This window comes from Aspergillus novofumigatus (genome assembly GCF_002847465.1).
Source record: "Aspergillus novofumigatus IBT 16806 chromosome Unknown P174scaffold_3, whole genome shotgun sequence".
Lineage (NCBI taxonomy): Eukaryota > Fungi > Ascomycota > Eurotiomycetes > Eurotiales > Aspergillaceae > Aspergillus > Aspergillus novofumigatus.
Window position 1 is genome coordinate 2,793,786 of NW_020194276.1, and position 15,433 is coordinate 2,809,218.

The 15,433-nt window shown below is 41.2% G+C and overlaps 5 protein-coding genes across 5 annotated transcripts; 1 reads left to right on the top strand and 4 right to left on the bottom strand.

Moving 5' to 3' along the window:
• Window positions 1-5,102: 5,102 nt before the first annotated feature.
• Window positions 5,103-6,726, bottom strand: P174DRAFT_459262 (pepsin-like aspartic protease; the record flags this gene model as incomplete). The annotated part of the gene is made up of 3 exons (XM_024829749.1): window positions 5,103-6,049; window positions 6,146-6,464; window positions 6,532-6,726. 3 exons carry the CDS (start codon window positions 6,724-6,726, stop codon window positions 5,103-5,105), a joined length of 1,461 nt encoding a protein of 486 aa, XP_024684352.1.
• A 1,281-nt stretch (window positions 6,727-8,007) lies between these two features.
• On the bottom strand, window positions 8,008-9,707 carry P174DRAFT_387420 (tryptophan--tRNA ligase MSW1). Its single transcript, XM_024823357.1, has 5 exons — window positions 9,240-9,707; window positions 9,111-9,191; window positions 8,927-9,042; window positions 8,759-8,877; window positions 8,008-8,697 (listed from the first exon to the last, which is right to left on the bottom strand). Exons 1-5 carry the CDS (start codon window positions 9,645-9,647, stop codon window positions 8,246-8,248), a joined length of 1,176 nt encoding a protein of 391 aa, XP_024684353.1. The 5' UTR covers window positions 9,648-9,707; the 3' UTR covers window positions 8,008-8,245.
• Window positions 9,708-9,981: 274 nt separating this feature from the next.
• On the bottom strand, window positions 9,982-10,774 carry P174DRAFT_459264 (mitochondrial 37S ribosomal protein uS10m; the record flags this gene model as incomplete). Its single annotated transcript, XM_024829750.1, has 3 exons — window positions 9,982-10,157; window positions 10,236-10,660; window positions 10,722-10,774. The coding sequence occupies 3 exons, from the start codon at window positions 10,772-10,774 to the stop codon at window positions 9,982-9,984; spliced, it is 654 nt and encodes a 217-aa protein (XP_024684354.1).
• Window positions 10,775-12,384: 1,610 nt separating this feature from the next.
• Window positions 12,385-14,195, top strand: P174DRAFT_482357 (purine-nucleoside phosphorylase; the record flags this gene model as incomplete). Its single annotated transcript, XM_024830731.1, has 7 exons — window positions 12,385-12,595; window positions 12,650-12,728; window positions 12,801-12,880; window positions 12,942-13,006; window positions 13,070-13,272; window positions 13,334-13,613; window positions 13,672-14,195. 7 exons carry the CDS (start codon window positions 12,385-12,387, stop codon window positions 13,714-13,716), a joined length of 963 nt encoding a protein of 320 aa, XP_024684355.1. The 3' UTR covers window positions 13,717-14,195.
• P174DRAFT_419669 (Fcf2 domain-containing protein) lies at window positions 13,923-14,923 on the bottom strand (the record flags this gene model as incomplete). Its single annotated transcript, XM_024824798.1, has 3 exons — window positions 13,923-14,297; window positions 14,511-14,682; window positions 14,745-14,923. The coding sequence occupies 3 exons, from the start codon at window positions 14,921-14,923 to the stop codon at window positions 13,923-13,925; spliced, it is 726 nt and encodes a 241-aa protein (XP_024684356.1).
• Between the last annotated feature and the right edge of the window lie 510 nt (window positions 14,924-15,433).

The window sequence follows — 15,433 nt, forward strand, 5'->3', positions numbered from 1 at the left end:
AAATAGCCTAGTTAGAACTTACTATAGTCTAGTAATAGTAGAAAGAGTACTTAAACTACTCCTATAAAGTAAGTTTATACTATATTATTAATTTAATAGTATAGCTAGATTTATAGAATATTTAAACTAAATTACTTAAGCTAGAAGCTTATTATATGGTATATAAAGTTTATATTAAAGCTATTAGATTATATACTTCCTAACTAGATATATAAATAGGTATATATAATATATTTTATATTAGCCTCTTATACCTTACTATAAGTAACCTATAATTACTAGCTACCTTCTATGCTAGTTAATAGTAAATATATAGTTAAGGAGATCCTATAGGGATATAAGAAATAAGTTAGATAAGGCTATTAGTAATACAGAGTACTTAGTAAAATAAGTAAGCTATAAATACCCTACTTAAAAGCCTATTACTAATCTTACTAATATAGTAGTACTTAATACTTAGGAGAGCTACTAGCCTAAATTTAAGAAGGGGTAGTATAGTAGGTAAGGCCTACTAACTACTTAAGCTTCCTAATACTTATAATCTACCCTAGGTACTAGTAAACTCTAGTCTAAACTAGTTACTAGCTTATAGTTATATAATATTATACTAAGCTTATATTATATAACTTTAGCTATTATTTATATACTTCTTTGTATATTTAGCTATGATAGCCCTAGTTAGAACCTCTTAGTAATTTCTTAATATCTAAATCTAGGTTATAGATTTTAAGGCTTCTAGCCTGTGATATTATACTAGAGTACTATATAAGATAGTAGAAATAGCTCTAGAGTAGTAAGTTAGCTGACCCTAGCTAAGATCTAAAGATAGACTTATTAGGTTTAATAATTATATCTTTATGCTAAATACACTTATAATTTATTAAGAGATTCTCTATGGAGAATTATAATAACCTATAAGATAGATATTTTAGAGAGAATTATATCTTAAATACTACTAAAGCTAATAATATTAATAACATAATATTACTACAGATATTAAGAAATATATCTAATAATATATAGTCTATTAGTAAATTATAGTCTATAGATATAAGCTATATAGACATTTATAACCCTACTAGTTCTGGAAAAGCTAATAAAATAGGTTAGTATAGATTTTATTATAGAATTACTACTATCTAAATAGGATAATAAAGTCTATAATTTAATTCTTATTATAATAAATATATATACTAAATTTATAATGTATTACTTATGTAGGAAAGATATAACTATAAAAAATCTTATAGAATTAATCTATATAATATTTATATCTTATTTTAGAATACTATAGAATCTTATTAGTAATTTAAGGGTCCCTATTTATATTAGTATTTTAGTCTAGTTTATATTACCTCCTAGCTACTAAATATTATATATTGATAATATTTTATCTATAAACTAGTAGATAAATAGAAGGTAAAACTATATACTAGAGTACTATCTATATATCTATATTAATTACTACTAAGATAATTAGATGAGATTTTATCTATAATAATTAGTGTATCTAATCTAAATAATATATCTCTAGATTTCATAGATCAGCTTAATAAACTTAACCTAGAGTTACAGGCAAGTTTGAACCTAGTTAGAACCACATTGCTATAATTTTAAGTCTAAATTTTAGAAATCAGAACTAAATATAATTTACTTTAAGTTTAACTATAAAAAACTACTACTAGGCCTAGATAGGTATAGCTAGGCCACTACTAACTAACTATAGTTAGATTTAGTTTAGTTTAGTTTTAATTTATATAACCTAAATATATTAATTTCTCCTATATTAAGCACATATTAAACCTGCTTATATAAAACTAATATTTTTATATAAAATATATAGTAATGATAGTTATTTTAATCTATATCTAAAATATTAGCTTAATATCTCTAGGGTTGAATAGGTGGTGCTTATAAATTATTCTTTAACTATAGTAATTATTAAAGGTTAATATAAATATATATATATATAATCTACTACTTTTATACTAACTTATAATAGAAATAATTATTCCCCTATATCTCACTAACTACTAGATATTTTGAATTAATATTTTATATTTAGATAGCCTAGATACTAGGCTATCTAGTAATATTAATAATTTTTAGAGAAATCCTAGGAATTAGTGATTACTGAAATAGTAAGGTTTAGTTAATATAATCCAATAAAACCACAAAAACCATAACTAATAGATTGACCAAATGGTTTTAAGTTTAGGGTAGGGAAACTAAAACTAATATAATTTCCTAGACTAGGAACTGAACCCTAACCACTGCAAGTTTAGTAAGGGTTAGATTTAATTTTGGTAGTTTGGTTATATAACTCTAACTTAACCTAAATACTTTAATAACTCTATTATTTAGTATTTACTATAAGTAACTAGTACTAGTATTGTTAACTAATAACTACTAATAGCTTAGTGATTACTAAGAGCTAATAATACACCTAATAATAGACTATCCAAAGATATATTAGCCCTAGAAGAATATACTCTTTACTAATAAGGTATTACATGGCAAACCTCTAGCAAGCCTTAGGCATGGGCTACTACTTTGCTTTATCACAGGCTAGAAGCTATGTAAATCTATAACCTAGATTTAGATAGTAAGAAATTACTAAGAGGTTCTAACTAGGACTGCAGCAGCTAAATATAAAGGGGGGTATATAAATTATAGCTAAGGTCATATAATATAGCTTACTATATTAATTAGTATATTATTATATAACCATGAGCTGATGTCTAATTAGATTAGAGTTTATTAGTGCCTAAGGCAGATTGTGAGTGCTAGTAGGCTTAAGCACCCAGCAGGCCTTGCCTGCTACATGCTTAGATAATAGTTCCTCTAAACTCTACCTATATAAGGTAGGAATAGAGGTAATTAAATAGCTTAGTAAGAGCTAAGTAGTTTATTCTAGTTATTTGCCTAGTAAATCTATATTATCTTAAAACCCTATAATTATAGCAATAGCTCACAGCCTTGTTAATAACTCCTCACTAGCTAGGGAACTCCTAAGCAGTCAACCTCAGAACCTCTAGCCTACTTACATAAGGCCATCAGGACCCTTTATCATATTAAATAGTATTCCTTTAAGGCTACAACTATCCTTAAAACCCTTAATAAATGATCACCAATACTAAAAGTAAAGAAGTATTTAGTTCAGAGTTCAGACTCTTTTAGATCTTATTTTAACTAAAGAGATACATCATACTTTCTACTACCTAGATAGATTTTCCATTCCCTAACCAATCTCATTATTTTATAAAGCATATATCCCCCATGAACTACTGTTTTGAGTTTTTTTATGTTTTTAATTTTTTTTTTTTTTTTTTAATTTTTTTCCCCCATTATTACATAGGCATATTATTATATTCCTATTATTGTGTAGCACCATCTGTTATATTATTATGCTTTAGTACTAGTTTTACTAAGAACAACTGTCTTCCCTGACATACCAGCGCATGCCTGTAGAGCACCTACCAGCGTTTTTCTAGAATATGGGGTTGTCATTTTAACATCACCCTATATATAATAGAAAGAGAATCTCATATAGGAAGGAAGATAAGAAGGGAATCAGGGAGGAAATCTAGGGACTACTATAGTACCTAGACATTACGAGGGGATTCATACAGCGAAAATAAGAGAGAAGGTTAAGTAGTAGTGGGTTTCCCGACTGCGATCCTATCCCTTCCCAACGACCAGCCTACCGTAGACTATGATAGTTGGGTGGGCGAGTGGACAGAGGGTAACTATTAGAGACAAGCAATATCATGATTAGGGAGAAAGGTGTGTCTACAGTGGCACGTCAAAAGTTTGAATCCAGCGTATTTACTGCTAGGTCCGATTAGGCAACTCCCTAATATTCTATCTGCAGATTCAAATCTCAAGATACCTCTCTCAATAATTAATTATTATGGCCCCTCACAAAGAATTATCTCCACAGATGTGATCACGTATCTGTGAGTTGCATAGTATTAGATGGAGTTATTCTAGAATTCATAAAAAGCATCCTGAAATCCCTCTTGGTTCTATTAAGACCACTATTTGTCGAGAATCTATCCAGAATAACAATATGACGCGCCTGCGTTCTGGCAGACCCCAAAAGCTTACTAAGGTTCAATGTGATCATATCTATAACCTTAGTTAGTCTAATTCACATATTAAATTACAAGATATGTTAGTAGAGGTTGACTTCTATGTGAAAATGCATTCAATTCAGAGACTTCTTAATAAAATGGGCCTCTATAAATGGAGGTAGCTTCACCATCTAGAGCTTTAACTTCACTATGCTACTCAACGCCTTGCATGGGCACATTACTATGAACACTATACATTAGAAGATTAGGCCCGTGTTAAATGGACAGATGAATGCTTAGTTAAATAAGGTGCAGGTGTATAACTAATCTGGACATTCCAGCGTCCATCTAAGCAACTCTCTACTGGTGATGTCTGTACCAGACGTACAGGGAAGGGTGTTAAGCAGATATTTTAGGCTGGATTTGGACAATCTATTCAGACAGGCCTTATTCCACTACATGGTGATCCAGATGTTGGCCATGGAGGGGTTAATTTAACATATATTAAGGCTTTATACCGAGCATAGCTTCCAGAGTTTATTTTTAAGGGTGATATCTTTATGCATGATAGCACATCTGTGCATACTGCAGGGATTGTTCAACAGCTTCTTCAAGATCTAGGGATAGAGGTTATGGACTAGCTACCCTACTCCCCTGATTTAAATCCAATTGAGAACCTCTGGGCTATTATGAAGCAAGAAATCTATAAGCTCTACCCTGAGCTTGAGCACGCACCAGATACAGCAGATACACTAGAGCAGCTTGTATATGCAGCAAAGGAGGCATGGAATAGTATTGATAGTCAAATCCTAGAGAAGCTATCTAATACCATGCCTCACCGGGTCAAGGCAGTCATTGAGGCGAATGGCTGGTATACAAAGTATTAGATTCGAACTTGCAGATAATATGGAGTTGCCTAATCAGGCCTAGCGGTAAATACCACTGGATTCAAACTTTTGACGTGCCACTGTAGTATCGAAAGATGATAAAAAATTGATATGCAGGGGTATCTACAATCAGCAAGAGTTACCACCAATTCAGCACAAACCAAACAGCTGTCAAGACCATGGCCAGGTGCTGCTTCTGGGCTCTTACAACCCCTGCTGATAAAGCGCCCGCTGAGCTTACTGACGGCACTGTCGTTGAAGATGCACCTGTCGGCGCCCCAATTCTTGCCCCAGAGCCATCAGCTACAACCGATGTAACCGGATGCGAAACCTGGGTGGCACTGGGAACAGAATCAGTTCCAACGCCAATTTCCAGTATGTTGTCCTTTGTCGAGTTGAAGTTTGTGTTGGCGATAGATATCTCGTTGTTGGCTATGTCATATACGACATACGCACTGCGCAAGAATGTGTCACCCAGAACCGCAGTACTGTCTCCTGCGGGGACAATTCCAAAGATACATGCACGTGTACCATCCCGGAAACGAAGGTCGCCCGCGTCCAGGAGAAGCTCGTCAATCATAACCGTGATATTCGGAGATGAAAATGTATATGTTATATTCATGTTGTTTCCCGCCAAATTGCATGGCAGGTAACCGACCCCGCTTGAAGGTTCATACGCGACGTTGAGGTCACGATATATTTTCTCGACGATAGAGTCAGGAAGATAGGTCAAAGAGCTGCCGGAGTCGAGCAGTACCGCCGCCGGTAAGGCATCTGATGAGTAAGTTTTATGATGCGACTCCGAGTCGAACGCAACTCCAGTCAATGCGATCACAAACTCCGAGTACCGTCCGTTGACCTTTTGTATGGGCAAAGTCTGCAGCTCTCCGAGATACTTTTCTGTATTGACACCCCCGAATAATATTGATCCCGTGTTCGATTCAAGGTCATTTAACCAAAGGCTGTAGGCATTGGATTTGATCAATCCCTGGTCGACCATTGCTCGTGGAAGGTTTGGGTAAGCGTCTTTGCCGTATCGACCCACCTGAACCTCATTCGACGGGTAGCCAATTCCTAGAACGCCTTCTATACCAAGGGAGACAGCATTAGTTCCCTACACTGAAGCAATGCAGGTACATGTAGAGCGGAAATTCGCCCAATCCCAGGCTGTGGTCGACTTACCTGAAGAACTAGACGAGTACCCTATTCCAAATTGCAGGTCTTTTAGTGTTGACCCTCCAATACGGAGTGTATCAGTTGCATAATCGCCCACGGCGCCGGTCCCATCAGCGTATGATATATTGAAATCTGATGAAACATAGGCATATGTTGACGAGGAAGAAGGGTCATAAGAACCGGATATGTTGCAGGAATCACTCGAAGCCGAGCACAGTGTTGAGTTAGCCGCGTTGCACCATAAATCGCTACTCCCAGTGTCGAGAACAAGGCGCAGGGCCTGCCCAGGGGTGCCGAGAGTCACGTTGCAAAAGTACAGAGTTTCCTGGTTGAATGTAAATATGATCCAACCGATGAACCGGAAAATCAACTTCCGGGGGTACATTACTCACCTCGTTATCGAGCGTTTGGTCGATTGTCTTGTCTCTTTTCCGCCGAACTCGGTCCCTCGCCACAGGGTCTGAAATAATGCTACGCTTGATATCCAGTGAGACCACAGCAGGAACATCCCTCTGATGCAGTGTTAAGCAGGCACCATGTTTGACCGTCAGACACACAATAAAAAGGAGAGAGAATATGTGCCGCATGATTGGCCCGCTATGATGCTATCTCGTCCAACTGCCAGAGTTGCGGGGCCCAGACTGTATAAAGCCGCAGAAGCTGTAGAAACTCAGTCATCAGCAGGTATTGAGATGATAGCACACATCAGCTGAGGCTAGTCTGGAGGGCTCCAAAGCCTAGGACTCCCTTGGCACATACGCCCGTATTTGCGCCCCTCGGGTGACCTAATGGCTATGATAGAAGTGACCTACTCTTCTGTGATATGATACTGCCGGTATTGCTCGCAGACAAACAGGATGGGTCAATCACCTTCATGTACCAGCACAATAAGGTGCAGGAAATCATACATCGCTTTGCCCAGCTTTTCAGGCCAGAGTTGCCCGAGGATAGTACACTCGGTCGGCCCAGCGCAGTCGGGGGACCGGATAAGTACCAGCTTCAAGCATCATAAATATCATGGCGTGTCGGCTGCTGTCGTCATCAATGGTGGGCCCCTGGTCGCTTTCAGACTCTCAGTACATTGATGGTTCCAATGGGAGGGCTGCTAATATTCCGGATGATCATCAGTTGAATAAGCAATGCAGTCCCCACTTTGAGGATTTGGCGCACTCTGTAGGATCAATTAAGAACCTGGAAGCCTAGCCCACGAGGCCTGGGCCCCAGCCATTGCCGCAAACAGCTACTATCGGAGAATGCGGAAACTGATTTTCAAATACTGCTCATTCAAGTTATTATTCAATGTTCAAGGTGTGCCTAAATATTCTGTCATATCCTGACTAGGATTTTGAAAATACTACTGATACGCACAACCCTGCTAGTAACACATAGCAATATGTTACGTAACATGTCCAGTTGCTGCAATATTTGAATATTAATACCCATGACAGCTAGGCCTCAGGTACCGTACTCTCAAAGTAACCGGTACCTTATATTTAAGGAAGTCTGCTACCGTCAATTATCAAGCGAATACCAGTTGGGCAGTACCTATCTTAAGGCACTTGCTTCTCAATGGAACCATATGTAAGAGGGAAATGTATGGAGTACACTGCATGCTCCTGGTAATGCTCCCACTTGCCGCACACCACTTATCTTCTGCTCCTCTGACTCCATCTGGGCCTCTTTAGTGCTCTCCACGCAACGAACCTACCTACCAGTCTGGCTCTGTAGGCAGCAGCCATTATCCAATATAGATGACGTACCTCTGCCAATATAGATGACGTACCCCTCTACAGTTGCACTGCCTGCGATGCTGAAGTGAATTCATTCCTAGGCCAGGATGTTCTCTAGAGCATATGTCGCATTTCTTTCACCAACCCAAGCGAGATCTAATTAGCTATGCACATATTCATACATATACATATACAAACGTACACATATATATATGTATGTATCTTATTGCATAATCAGCAGTTGATAAGTACCTAGACAGGCAATAGTGGTGGGTAATTCTCAATAGTGGCCATCATTATGAACTGATCATCAGAGTATGACTAACCGAACCTACATACGTACCCGGCAGAGCACGATGACAACGTATATGAAGGGTTAAATCAACCCCATGGCGACTTTGACTTGCTCCATTGTCAACTCAGCGTTGGCCCGCGCGGCTTCAGAACCCTGTTCTGCTATAGAATCAAGGTAGTCAGTCTGATCTCCTACAAGTGAGAGATACTTCTCCCTTATTCCCTCAAGGTGATTGGACAACGTTCTGGCCAGATGTTCCTTTAAAGCGCGAAGACTGGCTGAACGGTATTCCATGGCTATCTCATCGCAAGTTCGTCCGTCGAAATGACTCAAGATCTCTATTAGATTCGCCACCCCAGGTCGACGCACTGGGTCATATGTTATGGTCAATTCCGAGTCTGTGAGCGCAGCATTGATCTTCTTGGAGATTTCTGCGGGCGAATCCGTAAGAATGATCCTTGAGCGTCTGTCGGCATGGGACTTGGACATTTTCAATGTCGGTTCTTTGAGGGACATAACCCGCTTAGCAGGCGCTATTGATAGTCGTCAATTTCCCAACACAGGACCCTTCCGCAAGAGGCAAAATCCACTTACATATAATTGCCTCTGGTGACGGGAAAATGGGTCCATATACATGATTAAAACTATTCGCAGTGTTCCTCGAAAATTCGAGGTGCTGCCTTTGATCATCTCCGACAGGAACATGAGTAGCTCTGATCTACATCAGTAATGTGAAAATGCACCAATGATTGGGCGGCATACCTATGAACTAGAATATCCGCCGCTTGTAGAACAGGGTATGAGAACAATCCCAATCGCAAACTTGACCTCGCCGCCGAGTCTTCCAGATTTGCGTTATCAGGCAACTGAAGTTTGCTCTGGACGATGTCAGCTAGCCGTTCCTTCTGACTATTGGACCAGGTTGGCGCTTGATCTGGATATTAACCTTCCACTGTGTCATTCGGGAGAGATATCCCATAGAGGCTATTGTGCACAAAATCCAAAACAGTTCGGCGTGCGCATGGACCTAATGATATGGTCAGTAAACTTTATAACCCAGATTCATACTGCATACGGCGGACTGGTAGAAAATCGTTGACCGATTCGGGTCTAAGCCAACGGCAATGAGTGTTGCAAAGGTCTCTTTTCTCCAATTTCGTAGCTGGGAGGCGTCTTGTGGCACCGTCAACGCATGCAAGTCGACGATAGAGAAAAACAATCTTGTCCCCTCCTTCGCAGCATTTTGTAGCCGTACCCATTCACGCAAAGCTCCCAGATAATTTCCAAGGTGCGGTACGCCGGTTGGTTGAATCCCGGAGAATATGGTCTGGATGGCAGCTGAAGACGATTTCGCCGTCTCTGAGCTACTCCATCTGCGGAAAGCTTCTCTCGACGTCACAGGTTTCCCTGCATGAGTGCGAGGTCTCCTTGCTCCACGCAGAACTCCGAGAACTTGACTCTTGTGGCAATTGGATCCCTGCATATCCAATCTGTTGACCGGGATGGGAATTTTGGTGCAAACCGTATTTGTGTGATGGCTTTCTATTCGGAAAGGATATACGTCTCGTAATGCTTAGCACTCCGACAAAATACTTAAACCACGTGATATCAGTACTACTTCTCAACCATCTATACTTCGAGCTCGTAGTACACATAAGCCGGATCCTGATGACAGGTATACTCATACTGCTTCACAAATATTGATGACTAATGAAATTGCTGCGTGTGTATATGGGCCCCAGAGAAAAGTTGGTTGATTACCGAGATGCTAAGAGAATTATAAACAGAGCAAACCAAACCTAAACATAACCATGAGGTCAACCCTTGCGAATGTCTGTCAAGGGGCTCTTGTTATGAGTGAAACGCTCATTTTCTAGAAGATCAAATACCGCGCTCTGATCCGATCCGTCACTCCGATGACCGAAATGTGAGAGGTACGGTTCAAGCGACTTCTCGATATCGGGCAGTGCTTCATCCATGTTCCGGGCCACGTCTAGATTTAACACTCCGTAAGCATAAAGACTTGACACGATGCCGGTCAGGCAGTAAGTATAGCGGGAGGAGGCCATACCGAGGCTTTCGTGATCCCACACATTTGCTTTCATACCGACGCCATAGAACGCATGTTTACGTAAAAAAGCCAGCCATGCCTGTACAGCTTGGGGATGCCCATCTTTGATCTGAATCAACCGGCGGAGGGTTATTCGCTCGAAGTTCTCCTGACTTTTCTTGTGAACGAAATTGCTTCGCGGGAAAGTCCAGCGCTCAACGATCCGTGGCAGAGGAACCGGCCCAGAAACAGGAAGTTCCAGGTAATATGCGGCGCGTACAGCAAAGTCAGCAAAAAACTCCAAGTTGCGAACGCTATAAGACCTGAGTTGAAGATCGCAGACTGGCAGACCAAATTCAGGCTTCCTCCGAAGTGGCCGAAGATACAACGCTTGTACGCTCCGCGGGAGTCGGGCCTTCTGACCAACACTGTCCAAGCGCACTGACCTATTTACCGATGAGCATGGTGGCGCAGCATAAAATGCCTGCAGAGAACTAGATCACCAACCATTCTTTGACGCCTGAATCTGACGAAGGCGCTGGATTCCTTGATCTGAGCATGGTTTGTTAGTCCAGGGACTTTACCAAGTAGCATGAATCCAACAGGTGAAAAAGGCATCTCTAACAATTCTGAGCTTGTGACTGGATCGCTGCGAGACTCAGACGGCCTAGAGTCTACGATGTCCAGCTCGGCTGAAGAGGCGATGCTGCGAGAGGCGGATACGGCGAACTTTTTTAGTAAGATCAGCTTCACAGGGCACACTTGTGAAAAGAGAAATCACCGCTGAATACCTTCAGATGCCTAGCAGCTCGTAAATGAAAAAGTGGACCGAGGGAAATTGACATAGTGTATCTGGGCAGGATGACTGATAGGTGGCTTACAGACACACAATCCTGTCAACTTTTGCGAAGTTGTGTAGATACCTTGGCTTTTCTGCCAGACACAACTAAAGCAGAAGTTCTGGTCAATTAGAGATTCTGCTGACCGCCTTGTCTACCTTTGGTAACACTGCCCTCGAGCTAGTACCAACGTGGCAAGTGGACGCATTAATATTATCATTCTGGAATATTTACATGTTGCTATACCTAACTACAACCATCATTATTGTTTGCTGAGTGCTCACCAGGCAATTCAAAATTATAAGTCAATCTACCTTCATCACATCAGCTGGTGGATATGCTCCACCGTCTTCCACATAGTTGTATGTTCCTGCCCCATGCCAACAGATATTTTACACCATTGCGTAGGTCAACTGCAGTCGATCATTGTATCCTACGTTTTATGATATAGTCTGTGATCCTCGAAGAAGTATCAGCTTTAGTAGCCGAACTCTTGAATTTGGAGGAGATATCTGACTGCGCTGCGCGCATGTACCTAGTACATCTAGAATAGTGAAACTGTGCAGCAATAAGGTCACTTCTATACTAGCTAGCCTGCACTCAGTTAGCGGCTGAAGCAAAGCACATGTTGGTGAAGCAGATTAATATTACCAATGCCTAAGAAGCACCTGTTATTCTGAACTCCTATTCTGTTTTCAGTGGTGTATTATCGCACCTGAGGCAAGTTACCACTGCTTGATTGGAGCTTAGATAGTAAGCTGACTTATACACTGGCAGGTCAAAAGTCTGAAACCAGTGGTATTACCGCTAGCTTAACTAGGAAATTCCTTGCCTATACTGCCACAATTCAAATCTTAAGATACCCTCCCAAATTAACAATATCACGGCGCTTTACTAAAAGTAATCACTGTAGATGCAATTATACATATTTAGTCTCTATAGTGTTGAATAGAATCATTATACGCTTTATAGAAAGCATCATAATATCGCTTATAGGACTATTATGACTGCTAGTTGTTGAGAATCTATCTGGATCTCTAATCAGGCTAGCGGTAAATACATTGGATTCCAAACATTTGACGTGCCACTGTAGTCATGGAGAATGAGCACGTACAGCTTCTCATCTCACAGTTAAAAACAGACTGTTGTACGTGGAGAGCGTGAACACCTTAGCCCTCTAGGATCCACAATACCTCTGGGATTGGCGCTTACCTCTTCATAGTTAGGGTAAGCTAGAAAATACTTTAGAGCATTGAACACATCTAAACAGAAAATGGAATTTCATTTCCTCACCTCACATTTCCACTGATTAGTCTAACCCAGAGCAAAGAATGTTGCCAGAAGCACCAAAAAACAAGTCACTATACGAAGAGGCCGTTGAAGCTTTCTCATTCTTGAAGGAACGTCTACCTGAAACTCTACAACACCCTCATGTTGCAGTTATTTGTGGCTCCGGTTTAGGAGAACTCGCAAATACCATCCATGATGAGCCGCGAGCAGAATTTGAATATTCTTCCATACCCCATTTCCCTTGTCTGACAGGTAAAATGAAGCCTTGAAGCTCAATATCAACCTCCTGTTTTCTGACCTCTGAAGTGCCCGGACATGCGGGAAAGCTCGTCTTTGGACTACTTGCCGACCATATCCCAGTTGTTCTCATGGTGGGCCGTGCACAGTGAGAGCCCTCAATTCATTCCCTCGCTGACTATAATTAATGAAAATCGTTAATATTTTATTTCGCATGCAGCTACTATGAGGGTCACTCGATACATCAGGTGACATTTCCAATCCGAGTGTTTAAGCTTCTTGGAATTGAGACTATTGTTTGTGAGAACCCCGCGCGCTCTCCGGCACGAGACATTTTTAGTAATTGTGCACAAATAAATAGTAACAAACGCCGCCGGAGGCCTCAATACCGAATATGCGGTTGGAGACATCGTGATCATCAACGATGTATGTCTAATTAACATGTAAGGATGCTGCAAGCTAGGCATACTGACATTGTCGAAATTGCAGCACATCTTCCCTGCAGGATTCGCAGGAACACATCCCCTGCGAGGGCCAAACCCGGAGGAATTCGGACCCAGATTCCCTCCTCTGTCTGACGCATACGATCTCGAGCTCCGTCGCCATGCACACCAGGCATGGAAAGCAGTGATGAGCGAAAACAGTAAACGAAGACTACACGAGGGTGTGTATGCCTTTGTTGCGGGTCCCAGGTGAGTAACTATTCCTCCAGGACCATAAACTCTTATGCAGCCATACACTAATCATTCACAGTTACGAAACTCGCGCTGAATGTCGTATGCTTCGCCAAGTTGGGGCTGATCTGGTTGGCATGTCAACCGTACCAGAAATAATCGTCGCGAGGCACTGCGGCATTAGGGTACTGGCTTTCAGCTTGGTAACCAATAATGCGGTCCTCTCTCCAGTTCCCCGAGGAGATGATCATCTTCTTCAAGCCAAGGACGTGAGGGAGCTGGATTCCATATTGCAAGAAGGCAAGGCAAGCCACGAAGAAGTCCTCGAAGCTGGCCGCACAGCAGCCATCGATATGCAGGTAAGCATGCGCATTGAGAGCAGCTTATCTGTATGGATTGGTATTGATAGGGTAGCAGAAACTCGTCGTGAAGGCCATATCAAATGTCCATGGGCGCCGATAGTGTCCACTCTGTGAGTGGATCAAAGATTCGGTCTGCCTCGAGAAGCAAATGCCACGATTGGACAAGGAGCGTGCAAGAGCAACTTTCTGAGACGATCGTCATGACGGGACCTCTTCACAAGTGGCTAGGAAATGGCAACAGAATAACTCGACCGTTGTACCGAACCCTTCACTGGATTCATGTCCTTCAACATCTGCGAAATTGTCTCATTTTTTTTGACGGTTTCTTTTCGCACGAAGGTTACTGTAGAATGATCTTTTGCCGCTTTGCTTCGATGTTTGAATCTCCCTGTATTTGGAAGCAAAGCGTTTAGTTTCCCGCTCCAAAGCCAAGGCATCTTCAACGAAGGTCTTCTTGCGGTCTTTCTTGGCGATGCGACCGCTGAAGAATTCCGTTGGACCCTCAATGATTGTTCCCAACTGAGAATATTTTGGAGGCTGTGCCTTGCCGCCTTCTTTCTTGTAATGCCTCTTGGGATCTAATACAGAACGCATCCTAATGAGTTGAATATCTCTCTTGAGCTGTGTTGTCAATTCTGTCTTTGGAAGATGGAACCAATCGGCACCGGCGGTTGGCTTTTCCTGTTAAAAGACATTAGCAAAGAACCATCAATAGGTCACAAGACGAGCTAATGTGATGAGATTATGCTCAGAGTAACTATGAAAATTCTGCTCTCATTGGCGCAGCGCAGCCCAATACGGACTGTTGAAGCTGCATCAAGGGCTTACGCAGTGGGAAATTTTCCTCATAGCATGGGTAGGGAAAGGGCGAGGCAAGATAATCAAGAATCTTACCTTATGTGTTGAGGAGTTGACAAAAGCCTGCTGGGTTTTAAGAGTGGACAAGCTCTTATTAGATAAACTCATTTGCAGGGGATCGATGATGCGTTTCGTATCAGCCAAGGCAACATCGTCTCGCTGCGCGATATAAGATTGTAATGAGGAGTCCGTTGTTAACTTCGGAATGCTGCAATAACCACACCATCAGCAACAACTCAATTGACCTTGAGTGATAAGGAAGACTCTTACTTCAAGAAGGGCTTTCCCGAGTGCCCAACGGCTGGGTCCTGCGGAGTGCTCGTCGGCTGAACTTTACATGTTTGCAATCGAGACTCGGCCTCAAGAAGCAGCTGCTCGATATCTTGATCATTCAAGGCACCCGCTTCAAGAGAATGCAGTGCAACTTTACCACATGCTTCTACTTGCATATTTGTGGGAACGTCGTGAAGAGGAGATAAAGCAGAGCAGTGAGGAAAGATTTTGAGAAAGAATTTATGGTGGAAAATCCAAGTCCCGTTTAGCTGTGTTGGGGATAGTTAAATCTCGTGATCCAATGCTATTAGTCATCATAATACATGTAGTTAACTAGTTAAGTAACTAAGTTATGCCCATCAATCTGAGTAATTATTTAGACATGTCTCCAGCACTCCAGGCCAGTATCTCAGGCAACTGCTCTTTTAGATAAGGATCTAATGCGCATGGATTTATCATACACATACACACACAATTTGGTTTTGTTCTGAATCACCATCAATAGGAAGCAGTCACTCTAAATTATTCCGGCAATAGAGATGCAAACTCGACTCCATATCTAAGGTACTCTATACACTTTCAAGTATCTAAACTCATATAATGTAAGTTACCTTAGTCTTGCCCTCATCTTACTTAAGGTACCGTGCCACATGTAACGTTATTAACCTTCGATACCGGTGGAGCCC

Excerpts from the sequence above, each read along its gene's own strand:
- P174DRAFT_387420 (XM_024823357.1), bottom strand. The coding sequence starts at position 9,647 with ATGCAGGGATCCAATTGCCACAAGAGTCAAGTTCTCGGAGTTCTGCGT. Across the intron at positions 8,878-8,926 it reads GCGGATATTCTAGTTCATAG|AGCTACTCATGTTCCTGTCG; the intron begins GTATGCCGCCCA and ends GATGTAGATCAG. Across the intron at positions 8,698-8,758 it reads GTCACCAGAGGCAATTATAT|CGCCTGCTAAGCGGGTTATG; the intron begins GTAAGTGGATTT and ends GACTATCAATAG.